The following is a 23,100-nucleotide window of genomic DNA, read 5'->3' as shown; positions in this document are numbered from 1 at the left end:
GACAAATGAAAGCTAAGTGTAGCAAAGGTGCAGGGACACAGGCACCTTTGTGGACTAGGTGTGAGTGTAAGCTGGGTTCAGTGGTCTTTTGGCCAACGTAGTGAACCCCCGTGTCTACTAAAAATACAAAAATTAGCCAGGTGTCGTGGTGCAGGCCTGTAGTTCCAGCTACATGGGAGGCTGAGGTGGGAGCATCGCTTGGACCTGGGAGATGGAGGTTGCAGTGAGCCAGGATCACACCATGGCGCACCAATCTAAGCCACAGAGAGACTGTCTCAAAAAATAAACCACAAGGAAGGAAGGAAGGGAGGGAAAGGAAGGGAGGGAGGGAGGAAAGAGAGAGGAAGGAAGGAAAGAGAAAGCAAGAAGGAAGGAAAGAAGAAGAAAGGAAAGAAAACAAAAGAACGGAAGAAAGAGAAGGAAAGAAAGAAGGAAAGAAAAAAGAGAGGAGAGAACAGGAGGGACAGGTGCCCCTGGGAAGGGGAGAGGATCAAGACGTGCCTGGAAAGCGGACTCTGAACCTCAAGACCCTGTTCACAGCCAAGCGCGCGACCCAGGGAGGCGTTAACTCCCCAAGCGCCTCCTTCAACTCATTCTCCCCAAGTTTCGGTGCCTGTCCTGGGGCGGACAGGACCCAGAAACAAACCACAGCCCGGGACGCCGCCGCCAGGGCGAAGGTTAGTTCCGGTCCCTTCCCCTCCCCGCCCCACTTGGACGCGCTTGCGGAGGGTTACGTTGACGAGACTCTTATTATTTATTTATTTGTTGTCACCAACCTGTGGCGGAATTTGCAGTTGCATATTGGCTCTGATTCGCCCCGCCCCGAATGACGGCTGCCGGGGGACAGTGAAAGTACAGCCGCGCCGCCCCCAGTCAGCCTGGACACATAAAGCAGCATGCGTCCCGGGAACCCGGCAATCTCTGCGTCCACAAAATACACGGACGATGCCCGATATACTTTAAGGGCTGAAACCCACGGGCCTGGGAGACTAAGAGCGTTCCCTACGGCCATGGGACAAGGAGAACAGAGCGCCCCGGCCGCTTCGGGGGCCCGGAAAAGGCGCGGCACAGGACCCAGGGAGGCGCGGGGAGCCAGGCCTGGGCTCCGGGTCCCCAAGACCCTTCTGCTCGTTGTCGCCACGATCCTGCTGTCGGTGAGTCCCCGCCGCGGTCCCTGGCTGGGGAAGAGCGCGCCTGGCGCCTGGAGGGGGCAGGGAGAGAGGGGGACACGGCGGGGGTGCGTGGCCCGGGTCGCCTGCGGCCGGGCATGTCCGGGCAAGACGCACCAGTCGTCGTAATCGGGGGAAGAGCCGGGTCCCCGGGCTAGGCAGGAGCGACCCGGGCCGCGAGGAAGCAGAGCGCGCGCTCCACTCGGTGTAAATTCCCGAATCCAGTGGAGGAGGGCAACAAGGTGGGAATTCCCGAGTAAGCTGCGTGAAGCCAAGGAGAGGTCGTCGGACTTTGATTTTGTTTTCTTTTCTTACTTTCTGTTTCTTTCTCTTTTTCTCTTTCTTCCTTTATTTCTTTCCCTCCCTTCCTTCCTCGCTCAGTTCCTGCCTTAATTTCTTTTTCTTTTGCGCCTTCGAATGAATTCCTAAAGGAGCTCATTGCAGATCGCTTTGAACCTGCGGCCAGCGAAGAACTCCCCTGTGGTCGCTGCGGCCCAGTGCTTCAGTTCCGTGCGCGGGAGCCGTCGCGGGCGCAGCTGGAGAGGCCCCTTCCCCTCCTTAGCGGCTGCGCCCCTACGCGTGCGGGGCCGCTCATCGCCAATGCCACTGCTTGGGGTTCCTTGGGAAATGAGATTTAGGAGAAGGGAGTCTGTGGCACTTGGGGCCTGACCTGCTTGATAATAGCAGCTGCACTTTGGTCTGGGAAGAGCCTTTCTTGCCACCTCTTGGCAAGTGTCTGTGATAATCGGGAAGGGACAAAGAGTCGGCTTTGTAGGGAACAGCATGGTGTGCTCAGCGCCTGAAACAGCGCCTGGGGCCAGGAGAGGTTGTGAATCATCACATTTTACAGAGGAGGAGACCGCAGCTCAGAGGGGCTAAGTGTGTGGGCCCAGACCTAACTCAAGACTGTACAGAGGGGCTGGAAGGGAGAGGAGGAACAGTGAAAGGAAGGTCAAGAGAATGCTGATGTTGACCTAGAAGAATGTCAGTGTGAAGCACTGGAGTTTTATGGGATATTGTTACACACCTCATGTTGAGTTCACTGTTTCCACCCCACACCACTGTGTGTCCTTGGTCTCACCTCTGAGTGGAGGGAGGACCGAACCGTCATGGTGAGGAGAGTGTACAGAGGCATCTGCTTCCCCCTCCTGCTGTGGTTTCTGTGGGCCTAGGTCCCCGCGGCATCTTGCCTCTCTCTGGGTGGTGGATCTTTGGTCTCTGGCTGCTTTTAAAGATTTTTCTTAGCACTGGTTTGCAGTGATTTGGTTTGTTTGCTCTGTTGTGGGGTTTTTTTTTTTTTCTATAAAGAATTTCTTGGATTTTTGGCTTTAGACTTTTATGTTCTTTCTACTTGGAAGAGTTTTCTGTAAAGAAAGCCACAACTGGGTTGTGTTGAATTTCTTGGATTTGGGGTTTTAGAGTTTATGTTCTCCTTGGAGACTTTTCTGTAAAGAAAGCCACAACAGCCGGGTCTGGTAGCTCATGCCTGTAATCCCAGCACTTTGGGAGGCCGAGGCGGGCAGATTACATGAGGTCAAGGGTTCGAGACCAGCCTGACCAACATGGTGAAACCCCGTCTCTACTAAAAATACAAAATTAGCTGGGTGTGGTGGTGGGCACCTGCAATTCCAACTACTTGGGAGGCTGAGGCAGGAGAATCACTTGAACCCGGGAGGCAGAAGTTGCAGTGAGCAGAGATGGAGCCACTGCACTCCAGCCTGGGAGACAAGAGCAAGACTCCAACTCAAAAAAAGAAAGAAAGAAAGCCACAACAGAGTTATGTTGAATTTCTTGGATTTGGGGTTTTAGAGTTTATGTTGTTTTGGTTTATTTTGTTTTGTTTTGTTTTAAGATGGAGTCTCACCTCCGTCGCCTAGGCTGGAGTGCAGTGGTGCGATCTCGGCTCACTGCAATCTCTGCCTCCTGGGTTCACGCCATCCTTCTGCCTCAGCCTCCCGCGTAGCTGGGACTACAGGCATGCACCACCGCGCCCAGCGAACTTTTTGTATTTTTAGTAGAGACGGGGTTTCACTGTGTTAGCCAGGATGGTCTGGATCTCCTGTCCTTGTGATCCACCCGCCTTGGCCTCCCAAAATGCTGGGATTACAGGGGTGAGCCACCATGGCTAGCCGAGTTTATGTTCTACTTGGAAGATTTTCAGCCATTATTTCTTCAAATACTCTGTCTCTTCTGGTGACTGAGATCTTATTACATTTACGTTAGAATGTTAGATTTTATATCAGAGCTAACTTAGTGTCTGTTCTTTTTTCTCCCCCATCATTTTCTATGTTTCACTTTGGGTAGTTCCCAGTGAGGGCTCTTCAAGTTCATTGATCTGCTTCTGCAGAATCTAACCTGCTGTTAATCTCATCTACTGTATATCAGATATATTTTTTTTGAACTTTAGAAGTTCTCTTTTGGCATTTTTAATATCTTCCATCTATTTCCTGGTCATCTTTGTGTTTTTCTTTTTTGAGACAGGGTCTTACTCTGTCACCCAGGCTGGAGTGCAGTGGCACAGTCAGAGCTCACTGCAGCCTCAACCTCTTGGGCTCAAGTGATCCTCCCACCTCAGCCTCCCAAGTAGCTGGGACCACAGGCACTTGCAACCACACCTGGCTAATTTTTGTATTTTTAGTAGAGACAGGGTTTCACCATGTTGCCCAGGCTGGTCTCAAACTCCTGCGCTCAAGGAATCCTCCCACCTTGTCCTCCCAAAGTATTGGGATTACAGGCCTGAGCCACCATGCCCAACCTATGATTTTGGTGGTGGTGTTTTTTGTTTTCCTGTTTTTTAAATATCCTTAAGTATATTTGTAAGCTTTAGATGACCTGTTTTAAGGTCTTTAATCTATCAACACCATTATATCTGTTATTACTGCCCCTATTTCTGTTGATTACATTTTTTTCCTGCCCGTAGGGACATTTTTTTTCATGCATAGTAATTTTTTATTGCATGACATTGTGAATTTTGCTTTCTTGGGTACTGAACATCATTGTGTTCTTTCAAAGTCTATTGGGTATTATTCTGGTCACAGTTAGAAAACTGAGGATCAGTTTGCTCCTCTGATACTAGCTTTTCACTACATATAACTATATACCTTGTGTTCAGTTGACTTATTCAGGGGCTCATTTAGTTAACTACTAAAGGTATGGTGGTTGACTTCTGATGGTAACTAGCCAGCACCCCTGGCATGCGTTCTGTCCACTGTGGGAAGGGGAACATGCAGATCTCCCAGCCCTGAGTGGTCCACAATCTAGTCTGTCCTTCCCTGGGTGGCTTCTTCTCAGGCACCCAGAGTCAGTCTCAGCAGACACTGGACATGTCCTCTGCAAGGATCCAGAGTCCTCCAGGCAGCTGCTTCTCCCAGTCTCTGCCCTGCACTTGGCCTCTGGGAGTTCCTGCCTGTGGTTCTCAACAGAGGCTACGGAGCTCTAAGGGTTATTTCCCCTGCTGTAGCTAGAGGCTGTCCTTACGCAGTGAGCTGAGGCCACAGCTAGTCTCACTGCCTGTGCTTGGCGGCAGGGGCAGGAGTGATTCATTCATCAGGTAGAGGAGGAGCCCTTTACTCTGGGAAAATCTGTGCCTGGGTTGGGGAAGGACAAATGAGCCCTGTGTGAATACTGCTCCCTGGAGCCCACAGTCTGGTGGAGCAGGTGACAGCAGAGACCTAAATAACTATCAGGAAGCATGATGTCCCACCACTGTCACCTTCCCCACCTCCAGAGTGGCTGTGCTGGCTCCAGAGATGTCATCCCTCCATATTTGACTGACAGAGGGAGGCTATGCAGTCCCAAGGCTCCAGATCATGGTAGTTTGGCCGGGATAATATGGTTTGGTTAAAATCAACATTGAGGGTAATGATTGTACTAATCAGAGCATGTGTTTAAAGCTCTGTGTTCTAAGCACTTTCCATACATATTAACACTTTCAGTTCACATAACAACCTATGCAGGAACTGTGATTATCCTGGGCAGTTTTAAGGATGTGGGTGACTCAGAGAGGAAAGAAGAGGTTACTCGGGTTAACTTTTGACGAGAAATATTAGCAGGTGTTCATCTCAAACTTGGTATAAAGCAAGGAGCCTGAATCACAGGTGGGTGAGTCACAAGACAGGGAAACCCCGCCAATGACTCATGTCCGGGAGGCGGCAGGGTCCCTAGAATTCAATGGGACAAGACTGAAATAAGCCAAACCTCTGGCCTCCCTTCTTCTTGTTTTCCTTCTCTCTCTTAACCATGCCCATGGACACCCCCATGAGCCCATTTCTGTGGCCCAACACAGCCGTGCATCTCTGGCCGCATGCCCATTCTCCCTCAATCAGAGAGGCCCGCAGACAGCACAGCCTCGTCCTGCACAGCAGAAAGAGTGAATGGTGATGAGTGGCTCTATATTATTTCAACTCTCCTACATTTTGTAATCATATTACAATATTAATTCAGCAGTACCGCTCTTGTTTTTACTCCCCTCCCCCATTATACTGGCTTCCTGTCTGTCTGGAATTCTGTCTGTGTGAACTCTTTCCTCTATGTCCATTACTGTCCCTGCCACCGATGGCATTTGTCACTTCTGCCTGGGCAGCCCCTCCAGACTCTTTGCATGTTCGTGGACTTTGGGGTTAATGATGGCTGTGCCTCAGCTCCTGTGAATGGAAACTGTGCTAAGGAAAGGAAGGGCCGTGCCGTGTTCCTGATACTCCAGGCTCCTTGCATACGTGGTTGCCAGGCACCTCATGCCTTCCATGAGTGAATGAATGAGTAAAGTGGATTCTAGGAAGCTGCACTAACCCAGATGTTGTGTCCTCAGCCTGCTCATAGAGTGTGTTAAACGTGAGAGGTGGGGAGTGTGGCAGGCAGGCTGAGGACAGAACAGAGGATCTGAATAGAGTGCGGAGGAACACCCAAGTCCATTGTCAAGTTTTGACCAGGGACATCCCTCATCAGATCCGCCCTTTAAAGATCATTGTTCACCCAGTGGAGAGTGGCTTAGATGGGTGACCTCAGGTGCGGCCTGGGCAGCATATGGGATGGGTCCTAGTGATTAGGGTGAGGGTCAGGTTGCATTATTGTGAAGGAGGCAAGTGGCAGCTAAGGCGGATCTGAGGGAAATGATGATAACGCAGGCTGGTGATGCAATGGGTTTGGTAAGAAGAGGAAAGAGGCCGGGCGCGGTGGCTCACGCTTGTAATCCCAGCACTTTGGGAGGCCGAGGCGGGCGGATCACGAGGTCAGGAGATCGAGACCACGGTGAAACCCCGTCTCTACTAAAAAAAAAAAAAAAAAAAAAAAAAAGGAAAGGTTTGTGGTGGATTCTAATGTTTCTAATCTGAGACTTGGGTGAGGTCAGGAGTAAATGGGCATAAATGGCTTTAAGAATTAGGAACCTGAATGTGTTATTGGAGACAGTATGGACACGTCATTGCTCACAGACCTGCAGTACACAAAATGCTAAAATATTTCAATCTGAATAGAGATGAAATGAAATGGAAACACAGATATTTTTCTTTTTACTTTCTTTCTTTCTTTTTTTTTTTTTTTGAGACAGTTGCACTCTTGTTGCCTAGGCTGGAGTGCAATGGCGCAATCTCGGCTCACTGCAACCTCTGCCTCCCGGGTTCAAGCGATTCTCCTGCCTCAGCCTCCTGAGCAGCTGGGATTACAGGCGCTTGCCACCACACCCAGTAATTTTTGTATTTTTAGTAGAGATGGGGTTTCACCATGTTGGCCAGGCCAGTCTCAAACTACTCCTGACCTCAGGTGATCCACCACCTTGGCCTCCCAAAGTGCTGGGATTACAGGCGTGAGCCACCTCACCTGGCTGGGAACATGGATCTTAAGGAAAGAAGGAAGATCATCAGGAATAGAAATATTAATGCACATATAAAGAATGATTATTTCCTCTTAATTTCTTGAAAATATTCACTATCAAGTAATATAACACTTTGTAGGGTTTGTGACATATGTACATGCCTGAGACAACTCTAGCAGAAAGAATGAGTAGTGGAGATGAATGAATCTGTATTATTTCAAGTCTCCTACAGTTTATAATATTACCATATTAATTCTGCCATACAACTCAGTAATAAAAAGGAACAGAATACTGATGCACATGAAAATATGACTGAACTTCAAAATAATTATGCTGAGTGAAAGAAGCCAGACAGAAAATCATATATAGTATCTGATTCCACCTATGATATTTATAGCCAGAAATGGTTTAATTAAAAAAGAAGGATCTTAAATCAACAAGTTTACAAATGTAGGAATTAGAAAAAGAATGAACCAAACCCAGAGTTAGCATTATAAAGGAAATAATTATTAGAAAAGAAACAAATAAAACGAAGAATAGAAAAACAGTAGAGGCCGGACGTGGTGGCTCATGCCTATAATCCCAGCACTTTGCGAGGCCAAGACAGGAGGATCTCTTGAAGCCGGGAGTTTGAGACCAGCCTGGATACGGCAAAACCCTGTCTCTACAAAAAAAATACAAAAACCAGCCTGGCCTGGGGGAACACACCTGTGATCCCAGTTACTTGGGAGGCTGAGGTGAGAGGATCACTTGAGACCCAAAGATGTAGGTTGCAGTGAGTCAAGATCACATCACTGCACTCCAGCCTGGGTGACAGAGTGAGACTCTGTCTCAAAGAAAGAAAGAAAAAGAAAAAAAAGAAAAACCATAGAGAAAATCCACAGAACCAACAATGATTCTTCAAAACTATTAATTAAGCTGACAGAATTCACTAGTGAATTCTAACAAGCTTTTAAGGAAGAGCTAATACCACTACTTCTCAAACTCTTTCAAAAACTTAAAGAGAAGGGAACCTTTCTTGACTCTTTCCGTGAGGCCAGCATTGCTCTGATACCCAAGCAGATAAAGATACTACAAGAAAATAAAGCTACATCCCAGTATCCCTAATTGATGCAAAAATCTTCAACAAAATACTATCAGAGAGAATTCAACAATACCTTAGATGGACTATACACCATGACCAAGTTGGATTTATTTCCGGAATGCAGGAATGTTTCAACAAATGAAAATCGAACAATGTAATACATTGCATTAATAGAATGAAGGGGGAAAAAGACACATGATGAAAACGCTGAGCAAACTAAGAACAGAAAAAAACTTCCACAACATCATAAAAGCCATGTAAGAAAACCCCACAGCTAACATCATACTCAGTGTTGAAAGATGGAAAGCTTTTCCTTTAAGATTAAGAACAATGTAAGGATACCCACGTACCTTTGCCGCTCAGCATAGTACTGGAAGTTCTAGCCAAAACAGGCAAGAAAAAGAAATAAGAGCATCTGAACAATAATCTGTGTTTTCAGATGATATGATGTTACTGGTAGAAAATCAGAAAGATTTCACAAAAAATTAAACTGCCAAAAATAAAATTATATCAAATTTTTAAAATTTTGAAATTTATTGTTGTTCAGTAAGAGACAGTACAGATTGCAATCTGGGAGATTTCAAACCAAATGGTAAGAAACTTGCCATACAGCAGGTATAGGACAGTTAGGAGGATGTATTTTGACAACTTCATGATTGACTATTATAAATTTATATTCTTTTTAAAGGCAATCAGAGCCATTTAAGCTGATTTTTCTATAGCTGCTTGATTTAACTTCACTGAACCATATTATATCATGATGAAGGTGTAAAACTTACATTTTGTGGGTTTTTTTTTATGATTACAGCTAATGTTTCAGGGATATCGGGATGTCTTAAGTTTTGGCTACATGGTTATGGGTGATTGCCGTGGGGTATATCTAAACTGTTTTTAATTTTTCTTTAATAGTACTAAAATGAATTCATCAAAGAAGCGGAATACAAAATCAACTGGAAAAGTCAATTGCATTTCTATACACTACCAATGAACAATTCAAAAAAAGAAATTAGGAAAAAATCCATTTACAATCATATCAAAAATAATAAAATAGGAGTAAACTCACCAAGGAGGTGGAAGACTTGTACAATGAAAACTATAAAACATTACTGCAAATAATTAAAGAATACAAAACTAAATGGAAAGATATGCCATGATTATGAATTGTAAGACTAATTATGTCAACATTTCCTAAAGTGATCTACATATTCAATGTAATCTGTATCAAAATCCCAAGGACATTTTTGCAGAAATGAAAAAATGTATCCTAAAATTCATATGGAATTTCTAGGGGCTAGAAGAGCCAAAACAATCTTGAAAATGAATAAAAATGTAGTAAGATTCACATTTCCTGCTTTTCAGAACTTCCTACAAAGCTGCAGTAATCAAAATAGCATGGTACTGGCATAAAAGCAGAAAAATCGATCAGTGGAATAGAATAGAGCAGCCAGAAATAAACACTCACATATATGGCCAAATTATTTTTTACAAGGGTGCCAAGACTGTTGAATGGAGGAAAGGGCCGTCTTTTCAATGAATAGGGCTAGGAGAACTGGATATCCACATTCAAAAGAATGAAGTGAACCTTAGCCTAACATCGTATATAAAAATAGCTAAAAACAAATAAAAGATGTAAATCTAAGTGCTAAAACTATAGAACTCGTGAAAGAAAATATAGGATAAAAATTCTGTGACATTGGATTTGGCAATAATTTCTTGGATATGACATCATGGACACAGGCAACAAAAGAAAAAATATACATTTTGGACTTCATGAAAATCAGTAACTCTTGTGCATCAAAAGATACTATTAACTGGATAAAAAGGCAAAACCCACAGAATGAGAGAAAATATTTGTAAGTTATATATCTGATAAGGGCTTAATATCTAAAATATATAAAGAAATCCTATAGTCTAACAAAACGAAAACAAACAACCCAGTTAAAAATGGGCAACTGATTTTTATAAACATTTCTCCAAAGCAAATATACAAATGGTCAGTAAGTATATGAAAAGATACTCTAATCACTAATCATTAGGGAATTGCTGGTCAAAACCACAGAGATACCATCCTATACCCATCAGGATGACTATTATAAAAAACACACACAGGCCGGGTGTGGTGGCTTACGCCTGTAATCCCAGCACTCTGGGAGGCCGAGGTGGGCAGATCACAAGGTCAGGAGATCGAGACCATCCTGGCTAACATGGTGAAACCCTGTGTCCACTAAAAAATAAAAAGAAAATTAGCCGGGCGTGGTGGTGGGCGCCTGTAGTCCCAGCTACTCGGGAGGCTGAGGCAGGAGAATGGTGTGAACCCAGGAGGCGGGGCTTGCAGTGAGCTGAGATCGCACCACTGCACTCCAGCCTGGGCAACAGAGCGAGACTCCATCTCAAAAAACAAACAAGCAAAAAAACAAAACATACACACAATAAGCATTAGCAAGGTTGTAGAGAAGTTGGAACCCTCATGCCCTGTTAATGGGAACGTAAAATGGTGCAGCCACTATGGAAAACAGTATGATAGTTCCTCAAAAGTAAAAACGGGATTACCAGATGATCCATCATTCCCACTTCTAGGTATATGTTCAAAAAAATTGAAAGCATGGTTTCAAACAGATAATTGAACACCCACGTTTATAGCAGTATTATTCACAATAGGCAAAAAGTGGAAGAAACCCAAGTTGGACAGATCAATAGATAATGTGGTATATTCATACAATGGAGTATTACTCAGCCATGAAAAGGAAGGAAATACTGGCACATGCTACACAATGGATGAACATTAAAGACGTGCTCAGTAAAATGCCATTCATAAAAGGACAAATGAAATAGGATTCCACTTCTATGAGGTATCTAATGTAGTCAAATTCATAAAAACCAAAATTAGAATGTTGGATGCCAGGGGTTGTAAGGAGGGACGAATGGGAAGATGAAATAACTTCTGAGGATGGATAGTTGTGATTGTTGCACAACAACATTAATAAATGTAGTGTCACTGAACTATGTACTTTAAAAGATTAAAAGATAAGTTTCATGTTATATATAATTTAACTTAGTTTTAGATTTAAAAAAACAGCATTTATTATAGTCACTATAACAATTACATACAAAATGGAAATATTGTTGATTTAAAAAGCCAATGCACAGGCTGGGCGTGGTGGCTCACACCTGTAATCCCAGCACTTTGTGAGGGTGAAGTGAGCAGATCACCTGAGATCGGGAGTTCAAGACCACCCTAACCAACATGGAGAAACCCCATCTCTACTAAAAATACAAAATTAGCTGTGCATTGTGGCGCATGCCTGTAATCCCAGCTACTCGGGAAGCTGAGGCAGGAGAATCGCTTGAACCTGGGAGGCAGAGGTTGTGGTGAGCCGAGATTGTGCCATGGCACTCCAGCTTGGGCAAAAAGAGCGAAACTCCATCTGAAAAAAAAAATCCAATGCACAATTAAAATGGGATTCTAAAACATACTTAATTAACATTAAATATGCAGGTAAGAAGGAACAGGTAAAAAAATAGAATGGACAAAAAATGGTAAAATTATAGAACTATTTTGGCTATATGAATAATTACACTAACTGTAAATCCACCAAACACTATAACTCAAAGGTAGATATGGTTCTAAGGATGAAAAAGCAAGACTTAACTACATAATGTTTATAAGAGATGGAATTTTTTTTTTGAGACAGAGTCTTGGTCTATTGCCCAGGCTGGAGTACAGTGGTGAGATGTTAGCTCACTGAAACCTCCTCCTCCCGGGTTCAAGTGATTCTCCTGCCCTAGCCTCCCAAGTAGCTGGGATTACAGGCACGTATCACCATGCCTGGCTAATTTTTGTATTTTTAGTAGAGATGGGGTTTCACCATGTTGGCCAGTCTGGTCTCGAACTCCTGACCTCAGGTGATCTGCCCACCTTGGCCTCCCCAAGTGCTGGGATTACAGGCATGAGCCATTGTGCCCAGCCAAGAGATGGAATTTAAAAGCAAAACGCAGGTATAGTAGGAGCAAATGGATGAAAATAGATATACCATTCAATAATAAGCCTAAGAAAACTGCTGTGGCTATCTTAATATCATATGAGGTGGATTTTAAGGCAAAGAATGTTATAAGACATGAAAAGGGACCTTTGTAGTGTTAAGAGAGTTAATTCATCCAGTAGGCATAATAATCATAAGGTATATGTCCTCAATAATAGAGCTTCAAAATAAATGAAGCAAAAATTTACCCAGCACTTTGGGAGGCCAAGGTAGGCGGATTCACCTGAGGTCAGGAGTTCGAGACCAGCTTAGCCAAAATAGAGAAACCTTGTCTCTACTAAAAATACAAAAATCAGCCAGGTGTGGTGTCGTACACCTGTAATCCCAGCTACTGGGGAGGCTAAGGTAGGAGAATCACTTGAACCCAGGAGGCGGAGGTTGCAGTGAGCCGAGATCATGCCACAGCACTCCAGCCTGGGCAACAGAGTGAGACTCCAATCTCAAGGTGGTTCAGATCTTTTATGACTTTACTGGAATGGTTTGACAAAATATCAGTAAAGTCATAAAAGATCTGAACCACCTTGACTTAATTGACATTTATAGCACACACATGCATCTACTGAAAACTCATTCTCTTCTAGTGAAGATGGTACCCTCACTCATTTTATAGCCCATATTCTGGGCTATAAAATAAGTCTTAAGTAAAGTCTCTTTTAAAAAAGAGAACTCATACAATGTATGTTCTCTGATCTCAGTGAAATTCAATTGGAAATAGATAACAATGTCTAGAAAGACGTCCAAATTTGGATGCTAAGCAACACACTTATAAATAATCCATGGTTCAAAGGAGACATTAAAAGGTAATTCAAAAATATTTCAAAATAAATGATAATGAAGGTTTAATGCATCAAAACTTGTGGGAAGCTATTAATATGTTTTTTTTGTTGTTGTTGTTTTTGAGATGGAGTCTCGCTCTGTTGCCCAGGCTAGAGTGCAGTGGCACAATCTCGGCTCATTGTAACCTCTGCCTCCCAGGTTCAAGGGATCCTCTTGCCTCAGCCTCCTGAGTAGCTGGGATTACAGGCACGTGCCACCACGCCCAGCTAATTTTTGTATTTTTAGTAGAGATGGGGTTTCACCTTGTTGGTCAGGCTGGTCTTGAACTTCTGACCTTGTGATCCGCCCGCCTTGGCCTTCCAAAGTGCTGGGATTACAGGCGTGTGCCACTGTGCCCGGCCACTAATATGGTTCTTAGAGTAAAATGTATAGCTTTCAATGGTTCTATTAAAAGAATGGGAGTTAAGGGAAATGGAGAATGGCCCTTAATGAGTTAGAGTTTCTTTTGGGGGTGATGAAAATGTTCTAAAATTGATTATAGTGATGGTGGCATAACTCTATGAGTATATTAAAAACCATTAAGCCGTACATTTTAAATGAGTGAATTATGTGAATATAATTGTTAATTATGTGAATTAGACCTCATCAAAGCTATTAAGAAAAAAAGCACTGAATAAAATCCATGACCTGAAGATCCCCATTAATAAATTATAAAATGTAAATGTAAATTAAAACTAAGGGAAATAACAAGGAGGATTAAAAATCAGTGTAATCGAATATAAACAATAAAAACAAACTGAATCAAAAGTTTGTTCTTTAAAACTATCAACAAAATTAATAACCCCCTAACTAGACTAACAGGGAAAAAAGAGAACAGAAAGTACCAGTGTTAATCAGGAATTAATAACGATTTATTATTAAAAACTATGCACCATTAAAAGGATAATAAAGAGATCTTATCAATAACTTTAGGCCAATAGACATAGACAACATAGGTGAAATGGACAAATTATTTATTTATTTATTTTATTTATTTTTTTGAGACGGAGTCTCGCTCTGTCGCCCAGGCTGGAGTGCAGTGGTGCAATTTCGGCTCACTGCAAGCTCCATCTCCCGGGTTCACGCCATTCTCCTGCCTCAGCCTCTCCGAGTAGCTGGGACTACAGGCGCCCACCACCACCCCCGGCTAATTTTTTGTATTTTTTAGTAGAGACGGGGTTTCACCGTGGTCTTGATCTCCTGACCTCGTGATCCGCCCGCCTCGGCCTCCCAAAGTGCTGGGATTACAAGCGTGAGCCACCGCGCTCAGCATTTTTTTTTTTTAAAGGAGTCTCACTCTGTCTCCCAGACTGGAGTTCAGTGGCGTGATCTCAGCTCACTGTAACCTCTGTCTCCTGAGTTCAAGCAATTCTCCTGCCTCAGCCTCCCAAGTAGCTGGGACTACAGGCATGTGTCACCATGTCCGGCTAATTTTTTTGTATTTCTAGTAGAGACAGTGTTTCTCCATGTTGGTCAGGCTGGTCTCGAACTCCTGCCCTCAAATGATCGCCCGCCTCAGCCTCCCAAAGTGCTGGGATTACAGGCGTGAGCCACTGCGCCCGGCTGAAATGGAAGATGATTGAAAACATATGTCCACAATAAATTTGTAAAAGAATATTCTATGGCAGTCTTAATTTTGATAGCCAAAAGCTGAAAACGGCTCAGAGATCTATCAGCAGAAAAATAGATAAGCACATGGCATAATCGGGGCATATGTATACAATGAAATTTGTTTATCAACAAAAAGGAACAACACTACTCATACATAGAATGACAGGTGAATCTCAAAACAATAAGCCGAGTTTAAAAAGGCTCACGAAGATGAGTATATGTATTCAAAATTTCAGAACTGGCAATACTGATTGATCGTGGAAAAACCAATCACTTCTTCGAGCGGTGTTGCCGATTAGGATTACCTGAGAAGGGGCTATAGGGATTTTCTGTGGTTATCCTCATATTGTATGATTTTAGATAAAGGATTTGGATTATATATGTGTATGAATTTATCAAAACTCACTGAATAGAACACTTAAGAATTATGCATTTTGGTCCTGCGTGGTGGCTCATGCCTGTAAGCACTTTGGAAGGCCAAAGCGGGTAGATAACTTGAGGTTAGGAGTTCAAGACCAGCCTGGCCAACATGGTGAAACCCCATCTCTACTAAAAAGACAAAAAAATTAGCCAGGCATAGTGATGTGCGTCTATAATCCCAGTTACTAGTAGGCTGAGGCAGGAGAATAGTTTGAACCTGGGAGGCGAAGGCTTCAGTGGGCATATATATATATATGCATTTTGCTGTTGTGGGTATTCATTGCACAAATCTGCAAACTTTACTGAGTGCTTGAAAATTTTCATAGTAAAATGTCAAAGGAGAGAACCTATCAGGAGAGCCAGGGAAGACAGGAGAGAATAGGAATGTGACAGCAGAGAAAGGGGACATAGATGTTGTCTGAACCCAGAGGGGGCCCAGCCAGAGGAAGGGACAATTTGAGGGACACATGTTAGCTTCACTGTCACCAAATACTGGACAAGCTTTTATGAAAGAGGGCTGCATTTTGTCTTGCTTAAATTCAGGCAGTTGAAATGAGCTCAACAAAATGTTTTCATTTTGACTTTTATAGTCTAAATTTCACTTTTTATCTTAAAACACTCTCAATATTATAGGAAATTTGCAAAAACTACACAAATACTTTTCCCTGAATCATCTGAAGGCTAGGTGTTGACTTCATGACATAATTCCTCAACACTTTGGTGCATACTTTTTACAAATAAGAACGTTCTCCCCCATAACCATGATACAGCATTCAAAATGAGAGTATTAACATCAACACGTTACTACAACTAATCCTCAGACCCTATTCAGATTTCTCTAATATGGCCAGACACAGTGGCGCACACCTGTAATCCCAGCACTTTTGGAGCCGAAGCGGGAGGATCACTTGAGGTCAGGAGTTCAAGACCAGCCTGGCCAACATGGTGAAACCCCATCTCTACCAGAAATGTGAAAAATTAGCCAGGTACGGTGGCACATGGCTGTAACCCCAGCTACTCAGGAGGCCGAGGCAGGAGAATCGCTTGAACCCAGGAGGCGGAGGTTGCAGTGAACCGAGATCACGCCATTGCACTCCAGCCTGGGTGACAGAGCCAGACACCATCTAAAAAAAAAAAAACTAAAAACAGAAAAAAAACATCACCACCACTACCACCACCACCAAGCTTCTCCAATAGCTCTTATGTCATTTATAGCACAGAGATCCTCTCCCGAATAGCTGTACTGCTGTTTTCTGTCGTCTGTGACTCTTTGGTATTTAGTGGGGCATTGATATATTTTGGGGACAGCTTATCAGGTACCTGCTTTTTAAAAAATATTTATTTGTGATAAAATACATATATTTAATAAAACTTACCATTGTAACTATTTTAAATGTACAGTTCAGGTGTGTTAACATTCACATTGTTGTGTAACCAATCTCCAGAACACTTTTTGTCTTGATGAAGTGAAATCCTATACCCATTAAACAACTTCTGATTCTCCCCTCTACCCAGCCTCTGACAACTACTGTGCTTTCTGTCTTTATTAACTACTCTAAGTACCGCATATAATTGGAATCATACAGTATTTGCCTTTTCTTTTTCTTTTTCTTTTTTTTGAGACAGTCTTGCTCTGTCACCCATGCTGGAGTGCAGTGGCATGATCTCTGCTCACTGCAACCTCCACCTCCTGGGTTTAAATGATTCTCCTGCCTCAGCCTCCCAAGTAGCTGGGATTGCAGGCGCCCACGACCACACCTGGCTAATTTTTTCATTTTAAGTAGAGACAGTGTTTCACCATTTTGCCAGGATAGTCCCAAACTCCTGACCTCAGGTGATCCACCTGCCTTGGCCTCCCAAAGTGCTGGGATTACAGGTGTGAGCCATTGCACCCAGCCAGTATTTGTCATTTCTGACTGGTTTATATCATGTAGCATAATATTCTCAAGGTTCATCCATGTTGTAGCATTTGTCAGCATTTCCTTTTTTAAGGTGAATAAGATTCCATTGTATGCATATACCACATTTTGTTTATTCATGCATATGATGGAGACAGACTACTTCCCTATTTTGGCTGTTGTGAATAATACTGCTATAAACATGGGGTGATCTGTTTGAAACTCTACTTTTTTTAAGAAAAAAATGGATGATTCATTATATAAAATTATGCTTGGCAGAATACAGAAAAATTATTTCTTTTACCTTTACATACTTATTACAAGTACCAAGCAAAGTATAAGAATTGGAAGAACTCATTACAAATTACCAAAAAGTATTTGTTTGGTGAAATTATTCAAATCATGAATACTAAGTAAATTAATACACTTCAAAATATATGAAGTGTAAAACAAGCATGAAAACAGTGATCTTGGCCGGGTGAGGTAGCTCAAGCTTGTAATCCCAGCACTTTTGGAGGCAGAGGCGGGTGGATCACTTGAGGTCAGGAGTTTGAGACCAGCCTGGCCAACATGGCAAAACCCTGTCTCTACTAAAATACAAAAATTAGTCAGGCATGGTAGTGGGGCCTGTAATCTCAGCTTCTCGGGAGGCTGAAGCAAGAGAATCGCTTGAACCCGGGAGGCGGAGGTTGCAGTGAGCCTGGATCATGCCTTTACGCTCCATCCTGGGCCACAGAGCAAGACTCCTTCTGAAAAATAAAAGTAAACAGTGGTCTTAAATGAGGATTTGTTTCACAAAATTAACCAACAAACAAGAAGCACAAGAAAAAGTTTGTCAGGTTAGGCAGAAAAGAACAAATCAAATGTATTGTTGGGTGGCATTGAACAAAAACCAACATCTAGGCAACTAGGATTCCAAAAAGAAAAAAAAAACCTAAATGAGTAATTTGGATTCCAACTAGGATTCCAAAAAGAAAAAAAAACCTAAATGAGTAATTAGGACTCAGAAAAAGTATATTCCAATACTCTATATCGTTTTTCTACTAATAACAGAAAGAAGGATTTAGGCTGGGCACGGTGGCTCATGCCTATAATGCCAGCACTTTGGGAGGCCGAGGTGGGCTGATCACTTGAGGTCAGGAGTTTGAGACCAACCTGGCCAACATGGTAAAGCCCCGTCTCTACTAAAAATACAACAATTAGCTGGGTGTAGTGGCGCATGCCTGTAATCCCAGCTACTTGGGAGGCTGAGGCAGGAGAATTGCTTGAACCTGGGAGGTGGAGGTTGCAGTGAGCTGAGATCACGCCACTGTACTCCAGCCTGGGCAACAAGAGGGAAACTCAGTCTCAAAAAATAAATAAATAAATAAATAAATAAAAATAAAAGAAGGATTTAGAGGCCAAGTATGACCTGTAGACCCAGGTGCTCTCAAAGCATTTGCACTGAAGTCGTCTTGGAACGGACATATAAATGAACTTTACTGTTACTCAAAGGTGAGAAACCGTATGCATTATAGCAGGGCACGGCAGCTTACACCTGTAATCCCAGCACTTTGGGAGGCCAAGGCGGGGTGGATCACTTGAGGCCAGGAGTTCGTGACCAGCCTGGCCAAGATGGGAAAACCGCGTCTCTACAAAAAAATACAAAAACTAGCCAGGCGTGGTGGCACACACCTGTAATCCCAGCTACTCGGGAGGCTGAGGCAGGAGAATTGCTTGAACCTGGGAGGTGGAGGTTGCAGTGAGCTGAGTTTGCACCACTGCACTCCAGCCTGGGTGACAGAGTACAGTGGCATGATCTCCGCTCACTGCAACCTCTGCCTCCTGGGTTCAAGCAATTCTCGTGCCTCAGCCTCCCAAGTAGCTGGGATTACAGGTGCCTGCCACCATGCCTGGCTAATTTTTGTATTTTTCGTAGAGGTGGGGTTTCACCATGTTGGCCACGCTGGTCTCGAACTCCTGACTTCAAGTGATCAGCCTGCCTCGGCCTTCCAAAGTGCTGGGATTACAGTCATAAGACACCACGCCCAGCCTTAATTGGATCTTTGAGCTCTGGGCGGAGCCCACACTGAATCCTGGGTTTTCCAAAAAGGGAGAATAATTATGAGGCTAGACCATGTGATGCTTTTACAGTGCACTTAAACAATTTTTTCCCAAAGACATTTCTAAGTGTCTAAATTACACTTTTTCTTTTTTTCTTTTCTTTTTTTTTTTGAGACGGAGTCTCGCTCTTTCACCCAGGCTGGAGTGCAGTGGCGCGATCTCGGCTCACTGCAGGCTCTGCCCCCTGGAGTTCACGCCATTCTCCTACCTCAGCCTCCCGCGTAGCTGGGACTACAGGCGCCCGCCACCTCGCCCGGCTAATTTTTTGTATTTTTAGTAGAGACGGGGTTTCACCGTGTTAGCCAGGATGGTCTCGATCTCTTGACCTCGTGATCCGCCCACCTCGGCCTCCCAAAGTTCTGGGATTACAGGCGTGAACCACCGCGGCCGGCCCACTTTTTCTTTAAAACCCCAGAGTAGCTTCTGTTTAATAGCTATTAATGAAGAAAACAGAATTCAGTCAACTGAGAAGAAAAAAAGTTTTGCTCAAAAAGATAAGGCCCGGCCGGGCGCGGTGGCTAAGGCTTGTAATCCCAGCACTTTGGGAGGCCGAGGCGGGTGGATCACGAGGTCAGGAGATCGAGACCACGATGAAACCCCGTCTCTACTAAAAATACAAAAAATTAGCCGGGCGTGGTGGCGGGCGCCTGTAGTCCCAGCTACTTGGAGAGGCTGAGGCAGGAGAATGGCGTGAACCCGGGAGGCGGAGCTTGCAGTGAGCCGAGATTGCGCCACTGCACTCCAGCCTGGGCGACAGAGCGAGATTCCATCTCAAAAAAAAAAAAAAAAAGATAAGGCCCTAGGAGAGAGAGACATAAAACCAAAAACATGAAGGCCTTTTAAAGGCCTTCACGCCCGCGCGCGCGCACACACACACACATATGCACATACACATTTTGGATGTTAGCTTTTAATTAAGCTGACTGTCAATCATTGAGCTTCAAAAAATCTTTCTCCTTCCCAGAGGCCTCTCAGCAGAGATGGCCCCAATATTTCCCATTTTCAAGTTTACATGGTATCAAAAGGAACAAGACAGACACACAAACAAATGGAAACATCTCAGAAAAACCCAAGAGGAAATGCACTACGGCAAAACAGACTCTCAAAACTAACGCAAAACCTGATACCAACCAAAGGGAAAGTGGGTGTATGAGCCAGCCATATTGCTTCCCTTGGCAGTACCGGATAAATGGCTTAACAAGCCCAAATGGGAAAACAATAGGCTCCTGGCATAGGATCCCATTGACTCACCCTTTGAGCACATCCGCTCCTTATCTCTGTTCTTCCCCAGTAGAGAAAGAGACGTGTAGATTTGTTAAATGGCTTAACAAGCCCAAATGGGAAAACAATAGGCTCCTGGCAAAGGATCCCATTGACTCACCCTTTGAGCACTCAGCTCCTTATCTCTGTTCTTCCCCAGTAGAGAAAGGGACATGTAGATTTACACATAAACAGCCCTCTGGAGGGTCCCCCGGGGAAACCTCACCTGACAGCTGCTGGGATCCTCCTGAAGACTGTCTCATCGCAAGCTACCAGCCGCTGAATGCAGCACTGTCCTTATCTTCTAGCTGGCGAGTTTTTTGTTCCCAGACCAAACTGAGGGTGGGGCTGCCCAATAATGAGATGCAGGTGAACTGGGGAGGAAGCGCGTATTTCTGTAACTGGTTACAGGGAGAAGGCCTGGAAATTATCACCAGACCAACTCAAAATTACAAAGCTTTTCAGAGTTTATATCCCTTCTAAGCTATATGCCTACATGTAAGTGTGCATTCATCTAAAGACAAGTGATTAACTTCTTTTAATCTGTAACTAAGGTCTGAGTCCTGAAGACCTTCCTCCGGAGCCTCAGTAAATTTACTTAAGCTAAATGGGCCCAGGTGCTGGGGTGATACCCTTATCTTGTCTCCCGCTAAATCGTGGAGGTTTGGGGAGTTCCTTCAGACCTCCCACACACTTGTTTGTGGAGGCCTGGGGAGTTTCTTCAGACCCCCAGTAAAACTTGTTTAATCCTAAATGGATCCTTGTTAAGAATTCCTTCATTATTTTGTCATGCTTTAAGGCCCAGGAAAGGCCTAGGCAAAACTCTTGGTGCGGTTTTGTTACATCCCAGACTTTATATAAGGGCACTGGCTTTTTTTTTAGCTTTTAATATTTAACTTAACCCCTGAGTCAGTACTGACACAGTTGTGATGGAGGGCTGAGTTAGTGAAACCTGGCCTGCCACAATACTGTTTTTCACAGTGCGCGTTTACATTCCCACCAACAGGGCACGAGGGTTCCCGTTTCTTCACACCTCACCAGCTCTTGTTATTTTCCATGCTGTTGTTTTTAATATAGTAGATGTCAGCGGTGTTGAGCATCTTTTCATGTGCTTATGGGCCCTTTGCTTATCTTCTTTGGAGAAATGTCTTTCAAGTCCTTTGCCCTTTTTAAACTTTTTTTAAAATTTTTATTGTAAATTAAGAAATTACGGCCAGGCACAGTGGCTCATGCCTGTAATCTCAGCACTTTGAGAGGCCGAGGCAGGAAGACTGCTTGAGCCCAGGCGAATGTTCAAGACCTGCCTGGACAACATGGCAAGTCTCAATAAATTGTATGTACTTATGGGGATTTATAGGGTACAAGTTATGTTATGATTTATGAATACGATATGGAATAATTAAATCAGCTAATTAATATGTCCATCACCTCAAATACTTACCATTTTTATAGTGAGAACATTTGAAATTTATTCTTTTAGCAATTTTGAAGTGTACAATACGCTGTTATTAACTATATTCATTCCACTGTGCAACAGATCTCAAAAATCTTATTCTTCCTGTCTAACCGGTGCTTTGTACCTTTGATTATCATCTCCCCATTCCCCCATGCCCAGACTCTAGTAACTACCATTCTACTCTCTGCTTCCGAGTTCAATTGTTTTCTTTTTTTTTTTGAGACAAAAATTTCACTTTTGTTGCCCAGGCTGTAGTGCAATGGTGCCATCTCAGCTCACTGCAACCTCCGCCTCCCGGGTTCAAGTGATTCTCCTGCCTTAGCCTCTTCAGTAGCTGGGATTACAGATGCCCACCACCACGTCCAGCTAATTTTTGTGTTTTTAATAGAAACAGGGTTTCACCATGTTGGCCAGGCTGGTCTTGAACTCCCGACCTCAGGTGATCCACCCTACCTTGGCCTCCCAAAGTGCTGGGATTCAGGCATGAGCCACTGCACCCAGCCTAGTTGTTTTCAATTTCACATATGAAAACATACAGTATTTCTCTTTTTGTGCCTCACTTATTTCACTTAGCATGATGTATTCCAATTCCATCCATGTCATTACAAGTGACAAAATTTCTATCTTTTTAAAGGCTGAATAGTATTCTGTATTGTCTACATACCACATTTTCTTTATCCATTCATCTGTTGGTGGACACAGGTTGATTCCATAACTTGGCTGTTGTAAATAGAGCTGCAATGAACATGGAAGTGCAGATATCTCCTTGATATACTGATTTCAAATCTTTTTGGTAAATACTCAGACGTGGGATTGCTGGATCATATAATAATTCTATTTTTAGTTTTTTGAGGAAGCTCCATACTGCCTTCCATAATGGCTGTACTAATTTACATTCCCACCAACAGTGAACAAGGGTTCCCTTTTCTCCATATCCTCACCAACACTTGTTATTGTTCATCTTTTTGATAATGGCCATTCTGATAGGTATAAGATGATATCTCATTATGGTTTTAATTTGTACTTCCCTAATGATTCGTGATGTTGAATTTTTTTTTCAAATATCTGTTGACCATTTGTGTGTCTTCTACGAGAAATGTCTACTCAAGTCCCTTGTCCATTTTGTAATCAGATTATTTTTTCTCTTTGAATAGAATTATTTGAGTTCCTTATGTATTTTAGATATTAACCCCTTATCAGATGTATGGTATGCAGATATTTTCTCCCAATCTGTAGCTTATTGCTTCACTCTATTATTGTTCCTTTGTTGTGCAGAAACTGGTTTTTTTTTTTTTTTTTGAGATGAAATTTCACTCTTGTTGCCTAGGCTGGAGTGTAATGGCATGATCTTGGCTCTTGGCAACCTCCACCTGGGTTCAAGCAATTCTCCTGCCTCAGCCTCCTGAGTAGCTGGGATTACAGGTGCATGCCACC

At 43.4% G+C, this 23,100-nt stretch overlaps 1 protein-coding gene across 3 annotated transcripts in view; it reads left to right on the top strand.

Annotated features, from left to right (window-relative positions):
* Positions 1-841: 841 nt before the first annotated feature.
* The window catches only part of TNFRSF10B (TNF receptor superfamily member 10b), a 49,273-nt gene continuing 27,014 nt past the window's right edge, over positions 842-23,100 (top strand). For 2 of the 3 annotated variants that reach the window (XM_032144151.2, XM_032144152.2), the window contains exon 1: positions 842-1,154. In XM_032144151.2, coding sequence (XP_032000042.1) covers positions 897-1,154 — 258 coding nt within the window. In that variant the 5' untranslated portion in view covers positions 842-896. Of the gene's footprint in view, positions 1,155-1,342; positions 1,412-23,100 lie in introns of those variants that run through there. The other variant, XM_058433406.1, reaches the window with a different exon arrangement.

This window comes from Hylobates moloch, unplaced genomic scaffold (genome assembly GCF_009828535.3).
Source record: "Hylobates moloch isolate HMO894 unplaced genomic scaffold, HMol_V3 SCAFFOLD_22, whole genome shotgun sequence".
Taxonomy (NCBI): domain Eukaryota; kingdom Metazoa; phylum Chordata; class Mammalia; order Primates; family Hylobatidae; genus Hylobates; species Hylobates moloch.
Note: the sequence above shows the minus strand (reverse complement) of the source record. Positions and strands in the feature narration are given on the sequence as shown.